This window comes from Dendrobates tinctorius, unplaced genomic scaffold (genome assembly GCF_039654945.1).
Source record: "Dendrobates tinctorius isolate UK_male_01 unplaced genomic scaffold, ASM3965494v1 ptg000015l, whole genome shotgun sequence".
In the NCBI taxonomy this organism is placed as follows: Eukaryota; Metazoa; Chordata; class Amphibia; order Anura; family Dendrobatidae; genus Dendrobates; species Dendrobates tinctorius.
In genome coordinates, this window is record NW_027361683.1 from 44196895 (window position 1) to 44222852 (window position 25958).

At 43.5% G+C, this 25958-nt stretch overlaps 1 protein-coding gene across 1 annotated transcript in view; it reads left to right on the top strand.

Moving 5' to 3' along the window:
* Positions 1-4574: 4574 nt before the first annotated feature.
* Positions 4575-25958, top strand: part of LOC141076847 (peptide methionine sulfoxide reductase MsrA-like) — a 36952-nt gene continuing 15568 nt past the window's right edge. The window contains exons 1-3 of the mRNA XM_073564139.1: positions 4575-4708; positions 4865-4933; positions 6029-6148. Of these exons, the coding sequence (XP_073420240.1) occupies positions 4636-4708; positions 4865-4933; positions 6029-6148 (262 nt within the window). The 5' untranslated portion in view covers positions 4575-4635. The remainder of the gene's footprint in view (positions 4709-4864; positions 4934-6028; positions 6149-25958) is intronic.

Here is a 25958-nt window from a genome sequence, read left to right on the forward strand (position 1 = left end):
TTTTAACTGTGTATGAGTGGGGGGATAATGCTTTTTGCAAAATTGTCTGAAAAGAAAAAGCTAAAAGAAGAAAAGAATCAGGGAGAAAAAAATGTCTGAAAAGAAAAGTGTAAAACAGCAGGCACGAGCTCTGATAAGTGAACTGCGTCACTTATCAAAGTTCTGCGGCTGCTGGATGCGTGCACGGGGATGGCGCGGGGGGGTGAAAAAGAAAAATGGAAGCAGAGCACCTTTGGTGGCTCCCTGCTTGGAACACGAAACGTGCTGGGAGGCGGGTGGAGTTAGAATACATAAAAGAGCGGGAAGGTTTAGGATTAGGGTTCAGTCAGTCAGTGAGTCACTCAGAGAGGAGTGAGGAGAGAAGATCCCTGGGAGAGGGATGGAGGAAAGAGGTGCTGCAGCAGATCTCAGTGACCTGGGTATGCTGGCACGGGAAAGGAAAGAAGGAGAAAGACATTGAACCGAAACCTGATCTTCCATAAGAAGGAAAGACTAGTACGTAACGAAGGAGTAAAAGGGAACAGAGGATGTGAGTTAGAGGAAGAACCCTGCCTAGAAATTCTAAGCGCAAGGCCTGGGCCCGGTCCCCGAGGTTGTATGGATAGTAAAGGTCCTGCAGCAGACACCGGTGGAGTTGTGGGCTGTAAATGCACTACTCCCATCTAAGACTTGGGGGCACAACAGCAACATTGATAGTGAGTCAGAACTCAGGAGTAAGGAGTCCCCGAAGCAGGCAACAGCTGTCTGCCGTACAAGTAGAGTTCTTGGGAACATCTGTCAGGAGGCACTCCAGTGTAACTCAGTACTAGGAGTATTTCACACTTAAAGGCGCTATAAGAGGAGTCGTTCAGAAAGGCACATGTTGGCGGAGTGTTGGAAGGGAGCATTCCATCTGGCCTGGAGGTTGATTGAGTCCCTGACCCGGAGGACACGGCACAGAGGCAGGCACCTGTGTGTACTACAGACTGTGAGTAAAGCTTTGGGACTACAAGCCCTGGTGTCCTCCATTCATTCTTGCGCCAATGCACCCAGCACCGCTACATCTGGGTACCAGCTTCTACACCGCTCGTGCCTCTCCTCTTACCCCTACATCTACACTGGCCTGGGACTACAGCTCCACCTGTGGGGAGCTACACCATCTTGGCTGCACCACACCACCAGTCCCAGAGGATCTGCATGCAGCGTCGGCTTAACATCTCACTTGCCGAACACCACAGGTGGCGTCACGAACTATTCCATCATTTCCAATCTCCCCTTTTTTACATTGGGCGCCCAGGGCCACGGACCGGGTCACCACTGCTGTGACACATTCCGCCGACGCCGGCCTGGTGCCAGGTACCCCACGGCCGTGGGAGGGCGACCCAGGTGCTTCCTAGTTCATGGGTCTTTCAGCAGGAAAATCTCTCCAAACATACTTAAAGAAGCACCCAGAAATGGATGGAAACGCTAGAGAGTTCAGAAGTGGCCAGCAATGAGTCCAGATCTAAATCCCATTGAATACCTTTGGAGAAATCTTAAATCGCTGTTGGGAGAAGGCACCCTTCAAATATGAGAGACCTGGAGCAGTTTGCAAAAGAAGAGTGGTCTGAAATTTCAACTGAGAGGTGTAAGAAGCTTGCTCATTGGTAATAGGAAGCGATTGATTGCAGTTATTTATTCCAAAGGGCGTGCAACCAAATATTAAGTTGAGAGTGCTACCAATTTTGTCCAGATAATTTTTGTTTTGTGTGAAATTATGTCAAGTTTGTCTTTTTTCCTCTGTTTTTTTGTGTTCCAATACACACAAAAGAAAAAAACATGTATATAACAAAACGTGTAATTTCAATCATTTTCTGGGAGAAATACTTAATTTTCTGGAACAAATTCAAGGGTAGCAACACTGTTGGCCATAACTACTGTAAGTCTACCTGCTTGCAGCTGTTAAAAGGAGGAAACAAATGCTTTCAGCATTTTTCTAATTTTTTTCATTTTCAGTTGATTAAGCTATTCCGACGTCAGGTGTAATAGTACGCCCACGTCGGACTCCCTCCCTTTGATGTGGGCTCCGGTGGTTAGCCCACATCTTTCCCAAGGGCATGTCAGCTGTTTTGAACAGCTGACATGTGCCTGGAATAGCCACTGGTGGAATCGCAATCCACCTGCGACTATTAACCCATTAAATGCCACTGTCAAACGTTGAGAGCGGCATTTAACTCGCGCTTCCTGTCTCTATGTAGTAATTCTACTACATAGAGGCGATGTGATCATTGCCCCTATGTAGCAGAGCCAGTCGGGTTGTAGCAGCTTCTACTGAAGCATGCAAAAAGTGAAAAACAAAATGTTTTAAAAAATATTTAAAAAATACAAAAGTTCAAATCACCTCCCTTTCGCGCCATTCAAAATAAAACAATAAACAAAAAATCAAACATACATGTTCAGAATCTATCAATAAAAAAAAGATAAACCTGATCGCTAAACTGCGTAGCGAGAAAAAAGTCAAAGCGCCAGAATTACTTTTTTTTGGTTGCCACGACATTGCATTAAAATGCAAAAATGCAATAACGGGCGAACAAAAGATCATATTTGCACCAAGATGGTATCATTAAAAACATCAGGCCGGCGCTCAAAAAATAAGCCCTCACCGAACCCGAGATCATGAAAAATGGAGACACTACGGATATCGGAAAATGGCGCAATTTTTTTTTTAACAAAGTTTGGAATATTTTTTCACCACTTAGATAAAAAAGAACCTAGACATGTTTGGTGGCTATGAGCTCTTAATGACCTGGAGAATCATAATGGCAGGTCAGTTTTAGCATTTAGTGAACTTAGTAAAAAGGCCAAACAAAAAACAAGTGTGGGATTGCACATTTTTTTTGCAAAAAAAATCAAACAAGTTAGCAAAATGTTCTAAATTCGTCATTTCAATTAACCGCTGAGCGCCTTGCAGAACATATATTTTGCTGCATCGTCAGAACAGAATACACTGTAAACAACATACAAATGTGGACATATCAATATTTCATCTTCATGCAAACGATATACAAAGGTATAAACCAAAAAACTGGAGTGCTATACAATATAGTTAAATAGCAAAAGATGTATTAGCATGACTAGAAAATATTACATATTACACATTAATAAAAGTTTCAACAAGGACAGAGAACCTAGAAGAAAGCCAAAAGACTGGGGTAAACAGACAACCACTGTCTAATAAAGGATGGTGGTAAGCGATCCACATATAGGGTTTAGGGAAGAGTCATAGTTAATTTTAATGTACTGTCTGTTTACCCCAGTCTTTTTGCTGTCTTTTAGGTTCTCTGTCCTCATTGAAACTTTTAATAATGTGTAATATGTAATATTTTCTAATCATGCTAATAAAACTTTTGATATTTAACTACGGTATGTAGCACTCCAATTTTTTGGTTCATATATGATAGGAGTTTACTATTTGTGACCTTTCCAAATGAAACACTATATGGGGGCACATACACTAAAGTATTAAAATGTTCCCAGCTTTATTGAGATCTAATCACTCTTTGTGAGTTTATATATATATATATATATATATATATATATATATATATATATATATATATATATATATATATATATATACAGTATATATGAAGGTAAATGTTATGGAGCTTCAATAAAAAAACATTCTCATTCAAGCAACACATTAGAACCAGTCTTGCCAAAATTGGCAGATTTGGCTGACTTTGATCCTGGGTTCACAATGGTTCTCAAACCCTGAACTTAAAAGCCTGCAATATATACCCATGATGCTGTTGAGTTTGTATCTGCAGCCTGTGACACACGGGTGGTAAATGAGCGTTTGAGTGGCCCAGCATGCAGGGTTCCTTTAAACATCAATATTTGATGACCAATAACTGTTTAAACAGTATCTCAGGACATTAGGAAGCAGTCCAGCAACTTTGCAAACTTCTACCTTTGAGACCTGACTTATAGGCTCATAACATTTAGTCTATTTATCGGAGTCTTTAGTTAATAGATAATTTATAACGATTTTGTGCTTGAATTTGTATAATAATTACTGAATGCAAAACTATTGGCTACTTACTGTAATAAGCAGCCTGTCTTGATGGTTGAATTGGCTCTAGGGGGCATACATCTCTCATTAATATGTTGACAGTTTTTATAAGCTCTCATAATATACAGTGAAAAGAAAGTTTAGTTAATGTTTGGATATGAAAGAATTTACATATTTTTACACAGAAGACATGTATGGGTATTGACCGATTCCATCTACTGGTGGGCTGCACATTGGCTTAGTGCATAGCAATGTTGCCTGATCTGATTTGGCTAAGTTCATCCAGTATATCCCACAGTGTCACAACAGTTATTGTCGTAATAACAAGTTGCATACAGAGCTGTGATGGGATACAAATCATACAGTGCCTCTAACATGCATATGTACCTGTTTCTGCTCCATACACACGTTTTGCACATGGCTACAAGTAGTACATTAGGGCAGGACAAGTTTTTAGCAATATTGCTATTGGTATCTCTTTAACTTGCAGATCTCATAAGTTACTTATTAGAAAAATTCTGCTGACCTCTGCCCCCTTCGTGTAATTATACCCTATAAATACCCGGGGTTGACTGTGCCTCCTATAGTCATATGCCACAGCAATGCCGAGCAAGACTGTTCTTCCTACTGCAGAAGAAGCCCTACCAGGGAGGGCTGAAGCTCTCAAGGTGGCAGGTAAGAATGTCCGTTCATGAACACTATATGAATGAAGAGAACAGTCTTCTAAGAGAGAGCATGCAAGATAATTAAGATAGGATTGCAGAGAGTCACAACTCTGCTTAGTATTTCTCCAGTCTTTGCATGCATTTTACTATCTATTCTCCTTCGCAGCCAAGCATGCTGTAAATGGAAACTCAACACTAGAGCCATACCCGGCAGGATTTGAGTTGGCAATGTTTGGTAAGTCCTTCCGATCTGATATTCATGACCTCTCCTGACATGTCATCAATATCATTGTAGTGTAAAACCCCTTTAACAGTACACCTTATATGTACAGACACTAGCTTATGACTGGCTCAAGCAAATTTATCTGCTCTACCTTATTTAGTATGAAAGATGGCTGGGCCTTATGAAACAAGCACACTTACCTTTTGGGTCACCTTTATTTCCTCATATATTTTAAGCTTTTGAGAACAGGGCCCTCACTCCTCTTCCTCGCAATAATTAGTTTGTTACCATGTAAAGCGTTATTTTTTTGTACATGTCCCCTATGAATTCTTATATGTTGCAGAATATGTTCTATAAATATAGATTGCTATTTCTAATAATATTATATTAAAGTGGTTGTCCACTGCTGGAAAGCCCCATTGTTAAATGCCGGATAAAACCCCCCACATACTTGCCTTCCGGACCAGCACTCTGAAGGAAAAGAGTGCCATTTGACTTTTTGAATGCAAAATTTGCTGGAACAATTGGCGGACGCCATGCCACCTTTGGAGAGCCTTTGATGTGCCTAAACAGTGAAAATCCCCCATAAGTGACACTATCTTTGAAACTATACCCCATAGGGAACTGATCTAGATGTGTGGTGAGCACATTGTACCCTCAGGTGCTTCACAGAAGTTTATAAAGTTGAGCCGTAAAAAAAAAAAAAATCCCCACAAATATGTTTTCAGCACAAAATATTGCATTTTCATAAAGGTAACAAGAGAAATTGCACCATACAATTTGATGTGGAATTCCTCCTGAGTACGCCAATTCTCAATATGTGGGAGAAAACTACTGTTTGGACGCACGCCAGGGCTCAGAAGGGAAGGAGCGCCATTTGACTTTTTGAATGTAAAATTTCCTGGAATCATTAGTGGACATCATGTCCCATTTGGAGGGCCACACACCAGTCATGTTATCGGGCGATTGTGTAGATGTAATAATCAGTCCCTGGTCAGATAGATCCAGGTCACATGGACGGATTATTATGTCTAATGTAAGAAAGGGGTTAAAGAGTAGTGCTACATGGAAGTCCTGTCCTGACTGTCTCCTTTTGACACTTTACAGGCATGGGCTGTTTCTGGGGTGTTGAACGACTGTTCTGGAGACAGAAGGGGGTCTTCTCTACACAAGTGGGTTATGCAGGAGGTTTTACAAAGAATCCCACATATGAAGAAGTGTGCACTGGTAAGTTCTTTCTCTTAGACCTCATTCAGACATCCGTGATCTATCTGGGTTTTTTCACAGATACAGCACATACCCATTTTAATCTATGGTGCTGCTCAAATGTCCGTGTTTTTCACAAACCGTGTTTCTGTGCAAAATGGACATGTCAGATTCTTTCTGGCAGCGCAGATGACAAGGGCCAATACAAGTTTATGGGTCTGTGAAAAACAGCACAGGGATGGTGTCAGTATCCCATTCATGTTTAACATTGCAAATTATAAGAGAAGCTTTGTTTCTTTCTTTCTTTATGCATCTGTGAATACCACTGATGACAGTGATGGTGAAAACGGACACACAGATGACAGTGATGGTGAAAACGGACAAACGGATGACACACTAATGGTGAAAACGGACACACAGATGACACACTAATGGTGAAAACGGACACACGAATGAAACACTGATGGTAAAAATGGACAACGCTGATGACACAGTGATGGTATCAACGGACACATGGATGACACACTGATGGTGAAAACGGACACACTGATGACACACTGATGGTACAAATGGACACACTGATGGTACAAATGGACACGCAGATGACACACTGGTAAAAATGGACACACTGATGACTCACTGATGGTAAAAACAGACAAACAGATGGCATACTAATGGTAAAAATGCACAGGTTTATGCACACTGATGGCAACAATGGATACTCGAATGACACACTGATGATAACAACAGACACAAGGATGACATACTGATGGTAACAGATACACGGATGACACACTGATGGTAATAACAGACACACAGATGACACACTGATGGTAATAACGGACACATGGATGACACACTGATGGTAACAAGGGACACACGGATGACACACTGATGACACACTGATGGTAACAATGGACACACGGATGACACACTGGTGAAAATGGACACAGATGACAAACTGATGGTAATAATGGACATACAAATGACACACTGATGGTGAATTCGGACACACGCATGACACACTGATGACACACTGATGGTAACAACAGACACACTGATGGTAACAATGGACACATGGATGACATATTGATGGTCACAATGGACACACGGATGACACACTGATGGTAATAACGGACACACGGATGACATTCTGATGGTAACAAGGGACACACGGATGACACACTGATGACACACTGATGGTAACAATGGACACACAGATGACACACCGGTGAAAATGGACACAGATGACAAACTGATGGTAATAATGGACATACAGATGACACACTGATGGTGAATTCGGACACACGCATGACACACTGATGGTAACAACAGACACACGGATGACACTAATGGTAACAACAGATACACGGATGACACACTGGTGAATACAGAAGCACGGATGACACACTGATGGTAATAACGGACACACGAATGACAAACTGATGGTAATAATGGACATACAGATGACACACTGATGGTGAATTCGGACACACGCATGACACACTGATGACACACTGATGGTAACAACAGACACACTGATGGTAACAATGGACACATGGATGACATATTGATGGTCACAATGGACACACGGATGACACACTGATGGTAATAACGGACACACGGATGACATTCTGATGGTAACAAGGGACACACGGATGACACACTGATGACACACTGATGGTAACAATGGACACACAGATGACACACTGGTGAAAATGGACACAGATGACAAACTGATGGTAATAATGGACATACAGATGACACACTGATGGTGAATTCGGACACACGCATGACACACTGATGACACACTGATGGTAACAACGGACACACGGATGACACTAATGGTAACAACAGATACATGGATGACACACTGGTGAATACAGAAGCACGGATGACACACTGATGGTAATAACGGACACACGGATGACATACTGATGGTAACAACGGACACACAGATGACACATTCATGGTAACAACAGACACATGGATGACATACTGATGGTAACAACAGACACCCGGATGACATACTGATGGTAACAACGGACACACTGATGACCCACTGATAGTGAAAACAGACACACGGATGACACAGTGAAGGTAAAAATGGACACGCTGATGACACACCAATGGTAACAACGTACACACAGACGACACACTGATGGTAAAAATGGACACACTCATGGTAACAACGGACTCGTGGATGACACACTGATGGTTAAAATGGACACACAGATGACACACTGATAGTGAAAACGGACACGCGGACGAAACACTGATGGTAAAAATGGAACGCGGACGATACTGATGGTAACAATGGACACGCTGATGACAAACTGATGGCAAAAATGGACAACACTGGTGGCGGTACCACATATGTGTTTAAAAATGGACATGTGAATGAGGCTTTGAATTCATTTTAGAATGCTACTGTACCTGTCACCTACTTTAGCATTCTTTATACACATAAATCTGTACACACCTTCTACATGAACGTTAGCCAGTTTTTGCTTTTAGCTATTAAATGCATTAAAACAATAGTGGCATCTGTTCAAAATACACATATATTTCTTTACTGATAGAAGAGCAAACATTTCAAGTTAAAGAGTAACTGCACTTTTAGAATACTTTTGACATGTCATAGAGATATATAGTCTCCAAAAAGTAGTGGCACCGGGATAATTTTCTGTGTGGAAAAATACTTTGCGTTTATTTAATCCATAACCCTGTAACCCCAAAGCCTGTCTTCACCTCACTGACCAGGCCATTTAATGGGTTCCACTAATTCTGAGACTGTTTTCTTGTGACACCTTTTGCCTCATAATCGTGGTAAAATTGATTTGATATGACTTACTTTTATTTCTGAAAAAAAATCGGAACTTTGGCGAAAATTTGGCAATTTTCAAACTTTTAATATTTATGCCCTTAAATCAGAGAGTCATATCACACAAAATTATTTGTAAGTAACATTTCCCACAGGTCTACTTTACAACAGCTCAATTTTTGAAACATATATTTTTTTTTTGGAAGTTATATGTGTTAAAATTGACCAGTGATTTCTCATGTTTACAACAAAATTTTGGCACCACCGCACATCTGTAGTGACTTTAGAGGTCTATATGACAGAAAGTACCCAAAAGTGACACCATTCTAAAAACTGCACCCCTCAAGGTGTGTGCACACGCTGCGGATTCTGCTGAGGTTCCACAGTGGATTTGGCTGCTGTGGATCCGCAGCAGTTTTTGCTGCGGTGTACAGTACCTTTATTCCCTATGGGAATAAAAAACCGCAGTGCAGACAGTGCAGATTTTTCCGCGCGATTTTCCTTTCTCCTCCATTGTGGAGATGGTGAAACCGCAGGGCCAAACCGCAGGATACTCTGCAGATAAACCACAGGTCTTTTGACCTGCGGATTTACCTGCGGATTTTACAAAATCCGCGCTGCCAAATCCGCACTCCATTCCGCAGCGTGTGCACGTAGCCTCAAGGTGCTCAAAACCACATTCAAGAAGTTTATTAACCATTCAGGTGCTTCTGTGGCACCCCTGAGGCTCAGTCACCACAGAGGTACTGCACCTTCTCCTAAGGTGTGGTGCTCCACCATCCAGGTAGGTTGGAGGCTCCTGACCATGTTCCAACACTCTCATCCCACACAATAGAGTAGTTCAGCAAAGCCACATTGCGGCTCCTTGCTTAGAGAGAATCAGAGCACCTTTGGTGGTTCCCTGCTTGGGACACTAAACGTGCTGGGAGGTGGGTGGAGTTTAGAACACATAAAAGAGCGGGATGGTTTAGAATTACAGGTCAGTCAGTCGGTCAGTCAGTCAGTGAGTGAGGCTGAGAGAGGAAGCCACTCGGAGAGGAGTGGGGATCCCTGGAAGAGGGATGGAGGAAGGAGTGCTGCAGCTGCCTCAGTGACCTGAGCCAGCTGGCATGGGAAAGGAAAGAAGGAGAAAGACATTGAACTGAAGCCTGAGCTTCCATAGGAGAGAAAGACAAGTACGGAATGTAGGAGTAAAAGGGAGCACAGAGGACGTGGGTTAGAGGAAAAACCCTGCCTAGAAGTTCTAAGCGCAAGGCCGGGGCCCGGTCCCCGAGGTTGTATGGATACTGAAGGTCCTGCAGCAGACACCGGTGGAGTAGTGGGCTGTAAATGCACTACTCCCAGCTAAGACTTGAGGGCACAACAGCAACACGGATAGAGAGCCGGGACTCAGGAGTAGAGAATCCCCAAAGCAGGCTACAGCTGTCTGCTGTGCAAGTAGAGTTCTTGGGAACATCAGTCAGGAGGAACTCCAGTGTAACTCAGTACTAGGAGATCTTCACACTTAAAGGCGCTATAGAGGAGACGTTCAGAAAAGGTACATAAGTTGGCGGAGAGTGGAATGGAGCCTTCCATCTAGCCTGAGGGTTGACTGAGTCCCTGACCCAGAGGACAAGACACAGAAGTGGGCACTACAGACTGTGAGTAAAGCTTGGAACTACATGCCCTGGTGTCCTCCATTCCTTCCTGCGCCCGTCCGCCTGGCACTGCTGCATCCCCTGCGCCAAACACTACACCATCTAAGTGTCTCCACATCTACACTGCCCTGGGACAACAGCCCTGCCTGTGGAGGGCTATAACATCATTGCTGCACCACACCATCTGTCCCGGAGGATCTGTCTGCAGCATCGGCTTAACACCTCCCTTGCCGAACACCAAAGGTGGCGTCACAAACTATTAATTTAACTACATTCCACCATTCACATCTTCCTATTACTTGGGCGCCCAGGGCCACGGTCCGGGTCACCGCTGCTGTGACACATCCCACTGATACCGGCTAGGTACCGAGTACCCCACAGCCCTGGGAGGGCGACCCACTTCACAGGAATTAATGGATTGTGGAAGGAAACAAATAAACTTAACTTTTTCCACTAAATTTTTCCTTTAGATATAATTTTTTTTTATTTTTGCAAGGGTAACATGAGAAATGGAACCTAAATTTGATGTGCAATTTCTCCTGAGCACATAGATGCCCGATATGTGGGGGAAAATCACTGTTTGAGAACATGGCAGGGCTCGGAAGAGAATCTGCGCAATTTGACTTTTTGAATACAAAAATTTGGTGGAATAATTAGCGGATGCCATGTCGCGTTTGGAGAGCCCCTGATATGGGTAAACAGTGGTAACCCCTCGCAAATGACAGAAATTTGGAAACTAGACCCCTCCGGGAACTTATCTAGATATGTGGTGAACACCTTGAACCCCTGGGTGCTTCATAGAAGTTTCTGACATTGAGCTGTGAAAACTTTTTAAAAAAATCAAATTTTTCCCCACAAATTTTTTTGGGGCCCCAAATTTTGCATTTTCACAAGGGTAACATGAGAAAATGGACACAAAAATTTGTTGTTCAATTTCACCTGAGTACAGCTGTACCCGATATGTGGATGAAAACTACTGTTAAGGCACATTGCAAAGCTCAGAAGGAAAGCAGTGTCATATTGAAGTTCAGATTTACTTGTACTGATTTGAGGGTTCCATGTCACATTAATAGAGTCCTTGAGGCGCCAGATCAGTAGAACCCCCCATAAGTGACCCCATTTTACAAACTAAACCTCTCAAGGAATTTATTTATGGGTGCAGTGATCATATTGACACAACAGGTTTGTCACACAATTTTAGAACATTGGGCAGTGAAAAAAATAATTACATTTTTACCACCAAGATTGTGTGTTTGCCCCAGATTTTACATTTTCATACTGAGAAATGGGTAAAATGGCAACAACATGTGTCCCACAATTTCTGTAGAATGTAGAAATACCCAATATGTGGCTGTACAGTACTGCTTAGCTGGCGAGGGAAGAGGTGATATTTGCCTCCTGGAGCTCTAGGAAAATCTGCGCTCCAGTAGTTTACGGACACCATATACAGAGCCCCTAAGTGCTAGAAAAGAAAAATCCCCCCTCAAGTGACCCCTCTTGGAAATTATCTACAGATGCATTGATTATTTTGACTCTGTGTGTTTTTCAGAAGCAAGCAGTTATGGATGTTGCTGAGTGAAAATTACAAACTGCCATTGTAGTGACCAGTACACTGTAGTGCACAGTATGTTGTTGGAGACATGCACCCATAAATTAGGTGGGCTCTCATCACTACAGAAATGCCAAACATATGGACGATAAATGTGGTTTAGGCACACTGGTGCTCAGAAGGGAGAGGGGCATTTGGATTTGGGAGTGCAGAATTTGCTGAATTTCTTTTTGGGGGCGATGAGTTATTTTGCTATTCCAGAGCCTTTGTACTACCAGTTACGTAGAAGCCCTCAATATTTCCTTAAACAGATGACAGACCTGAGTGAGGGCTTGTTTTTTGTGGGTTGAATTGAAGCTTTTATTGGAAACATTTTACAGAACATTTACGATCATATTTATCCGGTGCTCTAAACCGAGTACTTTGGGGTTTCTATCTAAATCTCTGAGTGATGTGACAGATGAAACCCCTGATGGATACATTCATTACAGTGAGGCAGCAGAGTTATTCTGGGATCCATCTGGCCCCTTTTCCGCAGTGTTCTTTTCAGAAGTATACAAAACTTTGCCCGTTGGCACTTTTATGCAATCCTATAAAGACAAATACCACTGGATCATAGGTCAGACGGCATCCACAGTGCCTCTATCTGCCTCAATATATGGGATCATCGGCTGGGGGTTATGTCTGAATCATATATTTCAGAGATTTACACAGAAACCCCAGTGCAAATGTGGCGCCCCTGAGGCTTCAGTCGCCACAGAGGTACTGCACCTTCTCCTAAGGTGTAGTGCCCCACCATCCAGGTAGGCTGGGAACTCCTTTCCGCATTCCAACACCTGCACCCCACACACAGGATAGTTCAGCAGGGACCCATCCATGCTTTATGCTGGAAAGGTCATAGGGTGCCTTTTGTGGTCCCTGGCTTCGTAACACGAGAGGTGCTGGGGAGGCGGATGTAGTTAGATAGAAAAGAGAGGGAAGGTGTAGGATTTCAGGTCAGTCTGGGGTGAGTCCCAGAGAGAGAGAGAGCAGGCTGACAGCAGGTCAGCCTGAGAGGAGCTCAAGGCGGAGGAAGGCAGTCAGTCAGTCAGGAGAGGCTGAGGACTGGTCTTAGTGGAACGAGCTCCCTAGGGAAGGAAGAGAAGGAGAAAGAGACGTAGACTGGAGACTACAGATACCATAAGAGAGATAGAACAGATCGGAATGAAGGACAAGAGAAGGACAGTGGGAAGCAGGTTGAGAAAGAGAGAGAACCCTTCCAGTCCAGAGAGCGCAAAGGCCGGGGCCCGGTCCCCGAGGTTGATTGGATCTTTATGTCCGGCAACAGACACCGGAGTAGTAGTGAGCCGCTAACGCCTTGCTCCCATCATAGACTTGGGACACAACAGCAACTGAAGAGCCGGGACGCAGTGAGGAGTCCCCGAAGCAGGCTACAGCTGTCTGTCATACAAGTAAAGACTAGGAACACCTAGAGAGAGGCATTCCAGGGTAACTAAGTACTGGAGTGCTTCGCACCTAAAGGCTCATTGGAGGAGTCGCTCAGTAAGGTACATGTTGGCGGAGTGTGGAGGGGAGAATCCTATCCTGCCTGGAGGTTGACTGGAGCCCTGGCCTGGAGAACACAGTATGGAGGCAGGCAGTTGTGTGAACTGCAAACAGTGAGTAAAGCTTTGGAACCACATACTCTGGTGTCCTCCAGTTATTCCCGCACCACTACACCTGGGTACCAGCCTCCATACCATTCTGCGCCTCTCCTCATCCATTGCACCTACACTGCCCTGGGATTACAGCTCCACCTGTGGGGAGCTACACCATCTTTGCTGCACCACACCATCAGTCCCAGCGGATCTGCATGCAGCGTTGGCTCAACATCTTACTTGCCTTGCCAAACACCACGGGTGGTGTCACAAACTATTCATATAGACTTTAACACCATTAACATCACCGCCATTGATATTGGGCGCCCGGGGCCACGGACCGGGTCACTGCTGCTGTGACATATCCTCCTGACACCGGCCCGGTACCGAGTACCCCACAGCCATGGGTGTGCGAGGGCGACCCACAAACACTCGGTACAGAGCGCAGGATAAATGTGAGCCCAGCCTTACTGTGATGTTTTGGATGCAGAATGAACAAATCACAGCAGGTGAAGAATTGGTTTTATTTATTTTTTTACACCATTACCCATGCGATATAAATGATTAGATGACTTTATTCTTCCGATTGGTGCAATTAGAGTGATACCAGATTTATATCAGGCTTTTATGTTTGGCTCCTGTCACACACTAAAAGACTCTTTTTATTGCAAAAACTAGTTTTTGCATTGCCATATTTAAACAGCTATAATCTATAATAATAAATGCCCTAAGCAGCTTCCGGTTGTAACAACTTCCGTCCAGTTGTAACCGGTGACGTCACCGCACACCTCTTTCCATGTTAACCCTCAACACACACTCCTCAACACACACTCCTCTCACCTTTCACCATCTCCACTCACGTCCACACTCACTCTTTCACTCCACATACGACCCTTTCTCTCACTCCATCTCTCATACTCACGCCGTCATCGCCGCTGATCCACGATCCCCGACATCTTCCGCCGGCGCCATCCTGGATCCAGACGTCCTCCACGCCGGCGACATGTTCTTGCGGTGACGCCATTTTGGATCGGCGAAATCCCGCGATAGTCAAGATGGCGTCGCCGCAAGAACATGTCGCCGGCGTGGAGGACGTCGGGATCCAAAATGGCGTTGGCGAAATCTCGCGAGATTTCGTCGACGCCATTTTGGATCCCGACGGCATCCACGCCGGTGACATGTTCCTGCGTCGACGCTATTTTGGATCGGCGAAATCCCGCGATACTCAGGATGGCATCGCCGCAAGAACATGTCGCCGGCGAGGACGACGTCGGGATCCAAAATGGCGTCGGCGAAAACTCGCGAGATTTCACCGACGCCATTTTGGATCCCGACGTCGTCCACGCCGGCGACATGTTCTTCCGGCGACGCCATCTTGACTATTGCGGGATTTCACGATACTCAAGATGGCGTCGCCGCAAGAACATGTCGCCGGCGTGGACGTCTGGATCCAGGATGGCGCCGGCGGAAGAAGATGTTGGGGATCGTGGAGCAGCTACGATGACGGCGTGAGTATGAGAGACAGAGTGAGAGAAGGGGTCGTATGTGGAGTGAAAGAGTGAGTGGAGATGGTGAAAGGTGAGAGGAGTGTGTGTGTGTGTTGAGGGTTAACATGGCAAGAGGTGTGATGCTATCGCATCCTCCCGATGCGATAGCATCGGGCCATAATCTAGTGTTTCCATATTTGGGCCGACAGAGTAATGTGACATCTTTTTTGTGGGAGTTGACTTTTTACTAGTACCATTTTTGGTCCTATTCTTCTGCTCAATATGATTACAACGATACCCCATGTATATCATTTTTGTTTGTTTTAGCGCTTTTACAGAATAAAAACTATTTCATAGAAAAAAAAATATTTTTGCATCTGTGCATTCTGAGAACCATAACTTTTTTGTTTTTCCGGTGATGGAGCTGTATGGCGGCCTGTTTTTTTGCGTGACAAGATGACGTTTTCAGCTGTCCCATTTTTATTTATATCCGTCTATTTGATCACGTGTTATTGCACTTTTTGTTCAGTTGTATGATGATAAAGCATTGTTTTTTGCCTTTTTTTACGGTGTTCACTAAAGGGGTTAACTAGTGGGGCAGTTTTTTAGGTTGGGTCGTTCCGGACGTGGCGGATATACCAAATATGTGTACTTTTTTTCCATAAGTAAATGTACTTATTGGAATAATATTTTTCTTCATTTTTTTGTTTTTTATTTGGGTTTGTAAAATTTATTTTACAATTTTTAATAACTTTTCTTTTTACTTTTTTACATTGTCCCACTATGGGACATCATCTTTACACTGATCTGATACTCCACAATTCTTCTGCCCTGCAGGGCGTCAGAGAAGTGTCTGACAGGCAGGGAAAAGACGTGTCAGCTGCTCTGAGCAGGCGCTCACAGGCCACCTTCTCTGAATGACCCTGAACGACCCCATGGCCATCAACTTCCTGCCCGGGGGTCACCATGGAGATCATTGGCACAACGTGATCGCATCGCATTGTGCTGATTGGAGCAAACAGGTAGTTCACTCCCTCTATGATGCTCCTCGATGTCACTGTCACTATTGTCATCAGCATAAGAGGGGTTAAACGTCAAGTCAGTGCTAGCACCAATCGTGGGTGTTGCTGCAGGGTGTCTGCTCCCATATAGAGCAGACACCCTCACTCAATCGCAGCAGCGCTCGGCTGAAGCCTGCGCAATCAAGAAGAAGTATATGTAACGGCAGTTAGTGAGAACGCAGTACATATACGGCACAAGTCATAAATGTATTTTCTAACTATCTACATTGGGTTCTCCATCTAAATCTCTGAATAATGTTATTCAGATGAAACCTGAGGGATCCATTCACTATAATGAGGCAGCAGACTTACTCTTGACTCTGTTTGGCCTCTGTTCAGTATTGCCTTTTTTTTCCAGAGGTGCACAAAACTGTGCCAGACCATGCTTTTATGCCGGATCATAGGCAGCTAGACGGCATTCACAGTGCCTCCATCTGCCTCATTATAGGGAATCTTCCGCTGAGGGTTCTGTCCAATGCATGTATTTCAGAGATTTACACATAAAAACCCCAGTGTAAGTGCTCAGCACAAAGCGCAGGATAAATGTGTGTGATCTTTGGGACCCAGAATGATCAAATCAACAGCAGGAGAACAATTGGTTTTATTTATTTTTTATGCCGTTCCTTGTTCGGTATAAGTGATTAGACAACTTTATTCTTTGGATCAGTGCAATTACAGCGATACCAGTTTTATATCGTTATATATGTTTTGTGGGACGAGTTGACGTTTTTATTGGTACAATTTTGGGGCATATGACATTTTTTGATTGATTTCTATTTCTATTTTTGTGCGGCAGCATGAGCAAAAAACATCAATTCAGGAATTTTTTTTGTTTTTAATGCCATTCTCCGTGTTCTAAAAGCGATGAGACTGCTTTATTCTTTGGGCCAGTAAGATTACAAGGCCCAAACCACATTTACCACATTTATGTCGCATTTTTATGGTACCATTTTAGGGCACATGACATTTTTTGATTGCTTTCTATTTCTATTTTTGTGAGGCAGCATGAAAAAAAAATCAATTCAGGAATTTTTTGCTGCTTTTAATGCCATTCTCAGTGTTGTAAAAGCGATAAGACTACTTTATTCTTTGGGCCAATATGATTACAAGCAATACCACATTTATGTCGCATTTTTTATGATTTAAAGCTTTTGCACAATAAAAGCAACTGTGACAGAGTCATCGGCATAGTATGTGAAGGGAGATACGTGTCACTGCGCCTGCTGCAGTCAGTGATATAAAACCAGAATGTTTTTTCCTCCAGCACACTAAAGTCCTGAGAGGGTTAATAGAAACTTGTGTTATGGGCTGGTTTTAGTGGACCTTCATAAAGCGGGTGGGCGGAGGTCCATGGTATCTCCACATGCAGGTCCTGCCAGGACCTGTGTGAGGTCAAGGTCATGTGACCATCACATGGGTGGTAAATGCTTGGCCATGCGGGTCAGTGGGGTGTTGTGTATTGGGAGAGCATGAACTCTCACATAGCTCCCGGATGATCTAAAGGACTGTGCGGGATTACTGCAGGTGAACCCTGCAGGGTATGGACTCATAAGGACTGTGTTTTTGTTTGTTTTACCGTCATTCCAGCAAGGCTCTGTTTATTTTGCTGAACCCTGCCAAAGTTTATGCTATCCACAATAAACCAGCAGATGATTCTCTACCAGAACGGTTCCTGTGTCTACCTGAGGAAGCAGCCAAGTGGGTCAACCCCTTACACAACTTTTTAGGGAAAAGAATTGTTTTTGTATCACTGTGTTCTGAGAGCTATAGCTTTTTATCTCTCCACAGATGTTTTTTGCAACTTTTTGATCACATTTTTTTTTACCAAGTATGTGTACTAATATATATATCTATATTAGATGGTTTTATTGCTATAATATGTTTTTGGTTCTTTATTTTATGACTTTTTCAAAATATTTTTACAGTTTTTCTAGACTTTTTTTTTCAGTTTTTTACTTACTACCTCTATGGGACTTTAAACCCTTCATGACCAAGCCTATTTTGACCTTAATGACCAGGCCATTTTTTTGCAATTCTGACCAGTGTCCCTTTATGAGGTAATAATTCAGGAATGCTTCAACGGATCCTAGCGATTCTGAGAATGTTTTTTCGTGACATATTGGGCTTCGTGTTAGTGGTAAATTTAGGATGATAAGTTTTGCGTTTATTTGTGAAAAAATCAGAAATTTGGCAAAAATTTAGAAAATTTCGCAATTTTCAAATTTTGAATTTTTACTCTGTTAAACCAGAGTTATGTGACACAAAATAGTTACTAAATAACATTTCCCACATGTCTACTTTATATCAGCACAATTTTGGAAACAAAATATTTTTTTGTTAGGAAGTTATAAGGGATAAAAGTTGACCAGCGATTTCTCATTTTTACAGCAAAATTTACAAAACCATTTTTTTTAGGGACCATCTCACATTTGAAGTCACTTGGAGGGGTCTATATGGCAGAAAAAACCCAAAAGTGACACCATTCTAAAAACTGCACCCCTCAAAGCCACGCCCCCCGTGGTGAAGTACAAAGCCCCCTGTATCTGCGGGTCGGGTGACCTTTCAGTGACCTAGGTCACCCGACCCGCAGGGGGGCTTTACAGTCATGACGCCACATAGGCGTCACTGGTCAGATTGGTACCAGTTTTCATGACGCCTATGTGGCGTCATTGGTCGTGAGGGGGTTAACTTTTATTGCTCTGATCGCTGGTATAATGCATTACAATGCACCAGCTCTGCAGTGCATTATACTGATCAGTGTGACACTGGCAGAAGCCTCTTATACCATGCTTCTGGCAGGTTCTAAGGGTATGTGCACACGTTGTGGATTCGTGTGCGGATTTTTCCGCGCGGAATCTGCAGAATCCGCAGGTCAAAATGCCTGCGTTTTACCTGCCGATTTACTGCCGACTTACTGCGGATTTTGTGCGGATTTGTCCTGCGTTTTTACACCTGTGGATTCCATCCACAACTTGTGCACATACCCTAAAAGGCCACTGGAGCTGGCAGACCAGGAGGTCTTCATTTGACCTACGATTGCCATAAGTGTCATTGGCAGCCTGTGATCACATTGCAAGGGTGCTCATCGGAAAGGAGAGGGAGCCCCATAGAAGAACACTGGTCCCAGTGCTATGCCATGTTTTATCGCATAATACTCGGTCGCGTTAAACGCTATTGTGAGCGAGACCTGAGAGTGAAAGAAAAAAAGATTTGATAGTGTTAGCCAGTGGAAAAAAGATTTCTCTCAGTGGGAGAAGCAAAATAATTATCTTGTAGTTTTGATACCTTTTAATGTTTAACAAAAAATAAGTGATATGACAAGACAAGCTTTCAGGACTTCTTAAGTCTCTTCATCAGACCTGGTCTCCAAAGCTTGCTTTGTAACAAATTTTATTTTTGTTAGCCATTAAAAGGTATCAAAACTACAAAATTATTATTTTGTTTTTCCCACTGAGAGCCTTTAGAAAGAAACACAAAATCGTAGTCATGGTGGATTATACAGTCAGTGTCAACCTACAGTAATGGTTTAAGAGATATTTTTGCATTTATGATGTGTTTACTTATACTATATCAATTTTCTGTTGTATTACATGAAATACAAAATATTCTAATGAATTGAAAACAAAGGAAAAATAGTAAAACTCTTCTACTAATGACAATTGGCTAGCTTCTGCCAGCAGAGGGCACCCTAGGACATACCTGATCTGCTGAGATTCATCAATGGTTCGTCAGTATAATGGGAATTTCCTAATATACTTCTAATCTTATACAAAAAGAGTTGAATGGTTTAGGGTTAATAAACGTAAAAACCTGCACGTCATATTACATTCATCAGCTTTCTCTGCAATTAATAGTGCAACCACTGATATAGTCAATATAGCTTGCCCATTGTAAGGAGGCCACAGTGAATGTTTCACACACAGATTTTAAATCTTTCTTATATGACTTCATTTAGTCATATACCTTAGGTTAGACCGATTTCACATATCCCTAAAAAATGAAATGCAACACCTAGCCTGGCTACCTGGTCTTCTAACCTGAGCTCACTGCCTCATATAAGCCTAGGAGGCAAGCAAGCTCAGGTCAGTAGACAGTGGGACCAAGTGCATTGGTCATTGCAGCTGAAGTACAAATCCATGATACAATGTGTATGTGTGTTACATACCTTCATGTAGTCCAGATAAATATATGTATTAGCAGAAATGAGTACACAATCACCCCTTTGAAAAGTACGATTTTAATCAAGATCACACTGAACACAAGCACAGTTTCCAAAATGTTGAACATTTTTTAACCCATAACATGAAAGTGAGGTTAATAATATAAGTTTCATTACAAAATCTTCAGTTTTTCTTAAATTAGTTGATGCAAAAATGAATACACCCCACATCACACACTACTACATCTAGTATTTTGTATGACTGCTATGATTTTTAAGGGCAGCCTCAAGTCTTCAAGGCATGGAAAGAAACCACTGGAGCCATAGGCGGAGGAGGACATGACTTGGGGATGGGTGGACCTTTACTCCTGCAGCTTTTTTGGCATAGTGGTGTAGAATTTAAGCAAGAGTGCTGTTGCTTTCAGAGGAAGAAGCACAGTATGCCTGGGGCTTATATAGAGCAGGAAATCTGTGTCTCTCCCTCTTTCTTGCACAGGATGAACAGGAGGAAGCATGTCTGCAGTTTCAGGGAGTATAATACTGGGGTTATCACCTCACATTACAGATGATAGGAGCACATTCACCTCAGACATCATGTACCAGTGTAGTATCAGCTCCTACATTATGTATGGGATCAATATTACCTCAGCAATCCATGTAGCTGCCATGTCCCTCATGTGCATGCTACATTTTCCTCACAGACTGTGAGCTTCCGTGTGACCTCCCTGCAGACATGTTTGATATACTACTCTGCATTCACCTCAGACATTGTGTAGTGTGTACTAGGGTAGTATCAGCTCCTACATCATATCTGGGATCAAGGTTACCTCAGAAATTCATGTAGCTGCCATGTTCCCTCACTTATTGCAGAGGCAGCTTTTGTGTGTCCTCCATGCAGACATACCACATTACTGCTGTATTATACAGAGTCTTCATGAGTTCTGGGTTTATGTATGACTAGATTATGGCCCGATGCTATCGCATCGGGAGGATGCGATAGCATCACACCTCTTGCCATGTTAACCCTCAACACACACACACACACTCCTCTCACCTTTCACCATCTCCACTCACTCTTTCACTCCACATACGACCCCTTCTCTCACTCCGTCTCTCATACTCACGCCGTCATCGCCGCTGCTCCACGATCCCCGACATCTTCTTCCGCCGGCGCCATCCTGGATCCAGACGTCCACGCCGGCGACATGTTCTTGCGGCGACGCCATCTTGAGTATCGTGAAATCCCGCGATAGTCAATATGGCGTCGCCGGAAGAACATGTCGCCGGCGTGGACGACGTCGGGATCCAAAATGGCGTCGGTGAAATCTCGCGAGTTTTCGCCGACGCCATTTTGGATCCCGACGTCGTCCTCGCCGGCGACATGTTCTTGCGGCGATGCCATCCTGAGTATCGCGGGATTTCGCCGATCCAAAATAGCGTCGACGCAGGAACATGTCGCCGGCGTGGATGCCGTCGGGATCCAAAATGGCGTCGACGAAATCTCGCGAGATTTCGCCAACGCCATTTTGGATCCCGACGTCCTCCACGCCGGCGACATGTTCTTGCGGTGACGCCATCTTGACTATCGCGGGATTTCGCCGATCCAAAATGGCGTCACCGCAAGAACATGACGCCGGCGTGGAGGACGTCTGGATCCAGGATGGCGCCGGCGGAAGATGTCGGGGATCGTGGATCAGCGGCGATGACGGCGTGAGTATGAGAGACGGAGTGAGAGAAAGGGTCGTATGTGGAGTGAAAGAGTGAGTGGACGTGAGTGGAGATGGTGAAAGGTGAGAGGAGTGTGTGTTGAGGAGTGTGTGTTGAGGGTTAACATGGAAAGAGGTGTGCAGTGACATCACCGGTTACAACTGGACGGAAGTTGTTACAACCGGAAGCTGCTTAGGGCATTTATTATTATAGATAGGACAGAGCAGGGACACATCCAGTGTCTGCCATTACTATGGTGGATCTGGGCAGTCACATGTATTAGAGACACTGGTGAGAGGAACAGTCAGGGGATGGTATATGTATGATGATGAGAGGCTGCACTTCATGTTAGTGCACTGTATGCTGACCCTGCTGTGTGCTGATTATCCCCCCTTCCCAGTTATGGAGTCTGATGATCTGTATGTGACCTCATCTCTGTTACATACTTTGATGCTGGGTGTACAGATCCAGTGTAACCAGGTTACTCACTATATGTGGTATATGTGTAAAGGCTCTATTCCTGTGCTGTATACTTAACCTGTACCACAGGTCTGTATACATGATATCACTCCTCTGCTATATGCGGATCATGCTGTGTATAGACATCCTGTGTCTCCAGGTTATTTTCATGGCTGCACATATAATCTCGACATGACTTCCAGCTTAGTGCTTAATTTCTGTAGCTATTGCTGCCTTTAGTCCTCTTATGTTACATGCTGTCCTGCCGGATATATCCATCCTGTTTCTGTATATTGTCCCTCTCGTATGTTGCATGATCAGAGTATACCCACCAAGAGCTTATTTTATATTACCTAAGATGGTGGATAGCACAGGCCTGAATGGATTATGTTTTATCATGTGTAAAATAAATAATCAGGGAATAACTCGGCAAATTTGAGTGGGCACTAATAACTCAGCACATGGCGGGCAGTGAGTGGGCACTCCTAGTGTGATGCTGCGCATTGCTCTGGAAAACACATCATGGGCCCAGTTTTCAGCCCTGTCTCTCATCTATTGTAATTGTATGTAGTAGAGTGACTGACTGGGATACAGAACTTGCAGTTTTCTGCTCACACACCTATGGCTGCAGGCAGCTTATATTAGACCTACATATTTCTTACCATTTATGCGCAGCTGGTGATTAGAGTCTGTCTGTAACTGCTGTAGAGGAGCAGGCGGCTTCTCACTTATTGTTACAGCATATAACACAGCATTGCCCATCTCTGTCTATTTATGGACCTGTTGTATACCTTGGTTGTAAACCTGCATGGTTTTCACACTCACTTATCCCACATCTTGTGCGGTTGGAGGGGTCCTTGAAGTTGGTTAAATATGGTCTGGGGGATCCAATGGGATATTGTTTCCTCCTTTTGGAATTTAATATGGTTCTGGATCTGGTGAAAGGTGGAGGGGAGTTTCGGCAAGGGTTTGTCGGATCCCCAGGAAATTGAAGTGAACATTGGAACCCTTGTGGTTATGGTGCTCCCGAGCTAGTGGGGTAACGGCTGGGAGTAATTGTTGGTACATTTTATGTTCACTTTATGTTTGGTAATCACCATATTCTGGGAGCTTCAAGGACTCCTACCAGCGTGTTAGTATTATTTATGCTTTGATGTTTTATTGTACGTTTGTTTTAATAAAGGCGTGAATAATAATTAAAAAAAAAAGGGATCGGTGTATACCCACCAAGTGCTTATTTTATATTACTTAAGATGACAGATAGCACAGGCCTGAGTGGATTACCTGGAGCCTGGTGGTTGGGGGGGTCCTTGAAGTTGGTTAGAAATTGGTCTGGGGGATCCATTGGGACATGGATTCCTCTTTTTGGAAGTTAATATGGTTCTGGACCTGGTGAAATGTGGAGGGGAGTTTCGGCAAGCGTTTGTCGGATCTCCAGGAAATTCAAGTGAACATTGGAACCCTTGTGGCTATGGTGCTCCCGAGCTAGTGGGGTAATGGCTGGGAGTAATTGTCGGTACATTTTATGTTTGGTAATCACCAGATTTGGGAGCTTCAAGGACTCCTCCCAGCGTGTTAATGTTATTTATGCTTTGATGTTTATTTTATGTTTACTTTAATAAGAACATGAATTAAAAATAAAAAAAAACAGTTATTTGTTTTCCTTTTAGTGGGTCCTTGAACTTATTTATAAATTGGTCAGTAGGGGTAACCATATCAAGTATGGACCTCTGGTTTGGGGGGGTGTTCATCACAGTATGACCCCCCCCCCCTGGGTTTGAAAGGGTAACCATTTCACGTATGGCACCCTGGTTTTGAGGGGTAATCATCTCGTGTATGGCCCCCTGGTGTGGAGGGGGTAACCATCTTGGGTATGGCCCCCTGGTATGGAGGGGTGACCATCACGGTATGGCCCCCTGGTCTCCTGAAGCATTTTTAGGACCCTGTTAGGGTAAAGTCCCTGGGGTTATGGCAATCATATTTTGCATGCCTACAGAATAAATTGGCTCCTCTGAGCCAGAAACAGTGGCTGGAGGAGAGAAGAGAACAAGGTAGGCATGCTTTTCAATACAATCTATAGCTTCAAGGACCCTCTCTTTTTTTCATGTGACTTGAGAATGCTGAGGCACGGTTTTTGACCGTTTATATTGACCAAACCATGTTTCTTTCAAGGTTGTAGTCTGGACAATGCAGTTATCTAGTGAAACTGAAGAGTAATGTACCTAATCTGTGTGCCCTTGAGTCAGTGCGAGTGACTAAGGGTAAAGTAATCAAGTGCATTAACATGAAGGGCAATATGCCTATTCCCGATGCCCTTGAGCTGGTGGGAGCGGCTAAGGGTATAATCTCGTGCATTAACACAAAGGGCAGTATGCGTACTCCCGGTGCCCTTGAGCCAGTGGGAGCGGCTAAGGGTAAAGTAATCAAGTGCATTAACACGAAGGGCAATATGCCTATTCCCAATGCCTTTGACCCAGTTGGAGAGGTCAACAGTAAATGTTATCAAGTGCATGAAAAACAAGTAACAATGGCGTGGCAGGGTTATTAATAATGCCTTTGTAGACTTTTTCTGCTTTAGGTTTATTGAAATTACTACTTCCAGATATTCTGAACATTATTTTATGGTCGGTTATAATGTTGATGTTATATTGTGTATAGTTTTTAATTACACCCTATTTATAATATCTTTCTATTGATATGTTCATCACTTTTCGGGTAGTGATAGTAAGTTGGTTTAAGAAATTTTACTGCACAGCTACTGTAAATAATGGCGGTTTTTAGAACTAAAATCTATGAATTATTAGAGCTGGCTACAATACATGCAGTATAATAGTTTTCGAGGCATGACAGATGTCATTATACAGGTATTCAGATTGTGGCTATGACCTTAATTATGGTTTACTTTCCACATTCCCCATTATGGGATCCTCATTGCAGGATGTTTAGCAACTGTTATTTTGCTGTAGTTACCATATTATCGATCATAACTTGGTAGCATGACATTGATAAAATTAATCTGTCGGAGCTCTGGAATTTTATTTTTTATTACTTGTGTGCACAGTCTTTCCATAGCATGTATAAATGGTTGATGGCTTTAGTAGGCATGGTTGATGGGGGTTGAGTCCATTTAAGGTGTCAAATGGCCTCTCTGGTGGCGGTTTAGGAGTCAGGTGGAAGTTGCAGACAAGTTAAGGTGGACTCATTTTAACTAATAGAGGATGTAAAACCTCACGGTGGTGAACAGGCTCGGCTTTGGTGGCAGCCTCAAGGACGTTGTAATGGTAATGTCAATCAGGGGCGGGCACAGTGGT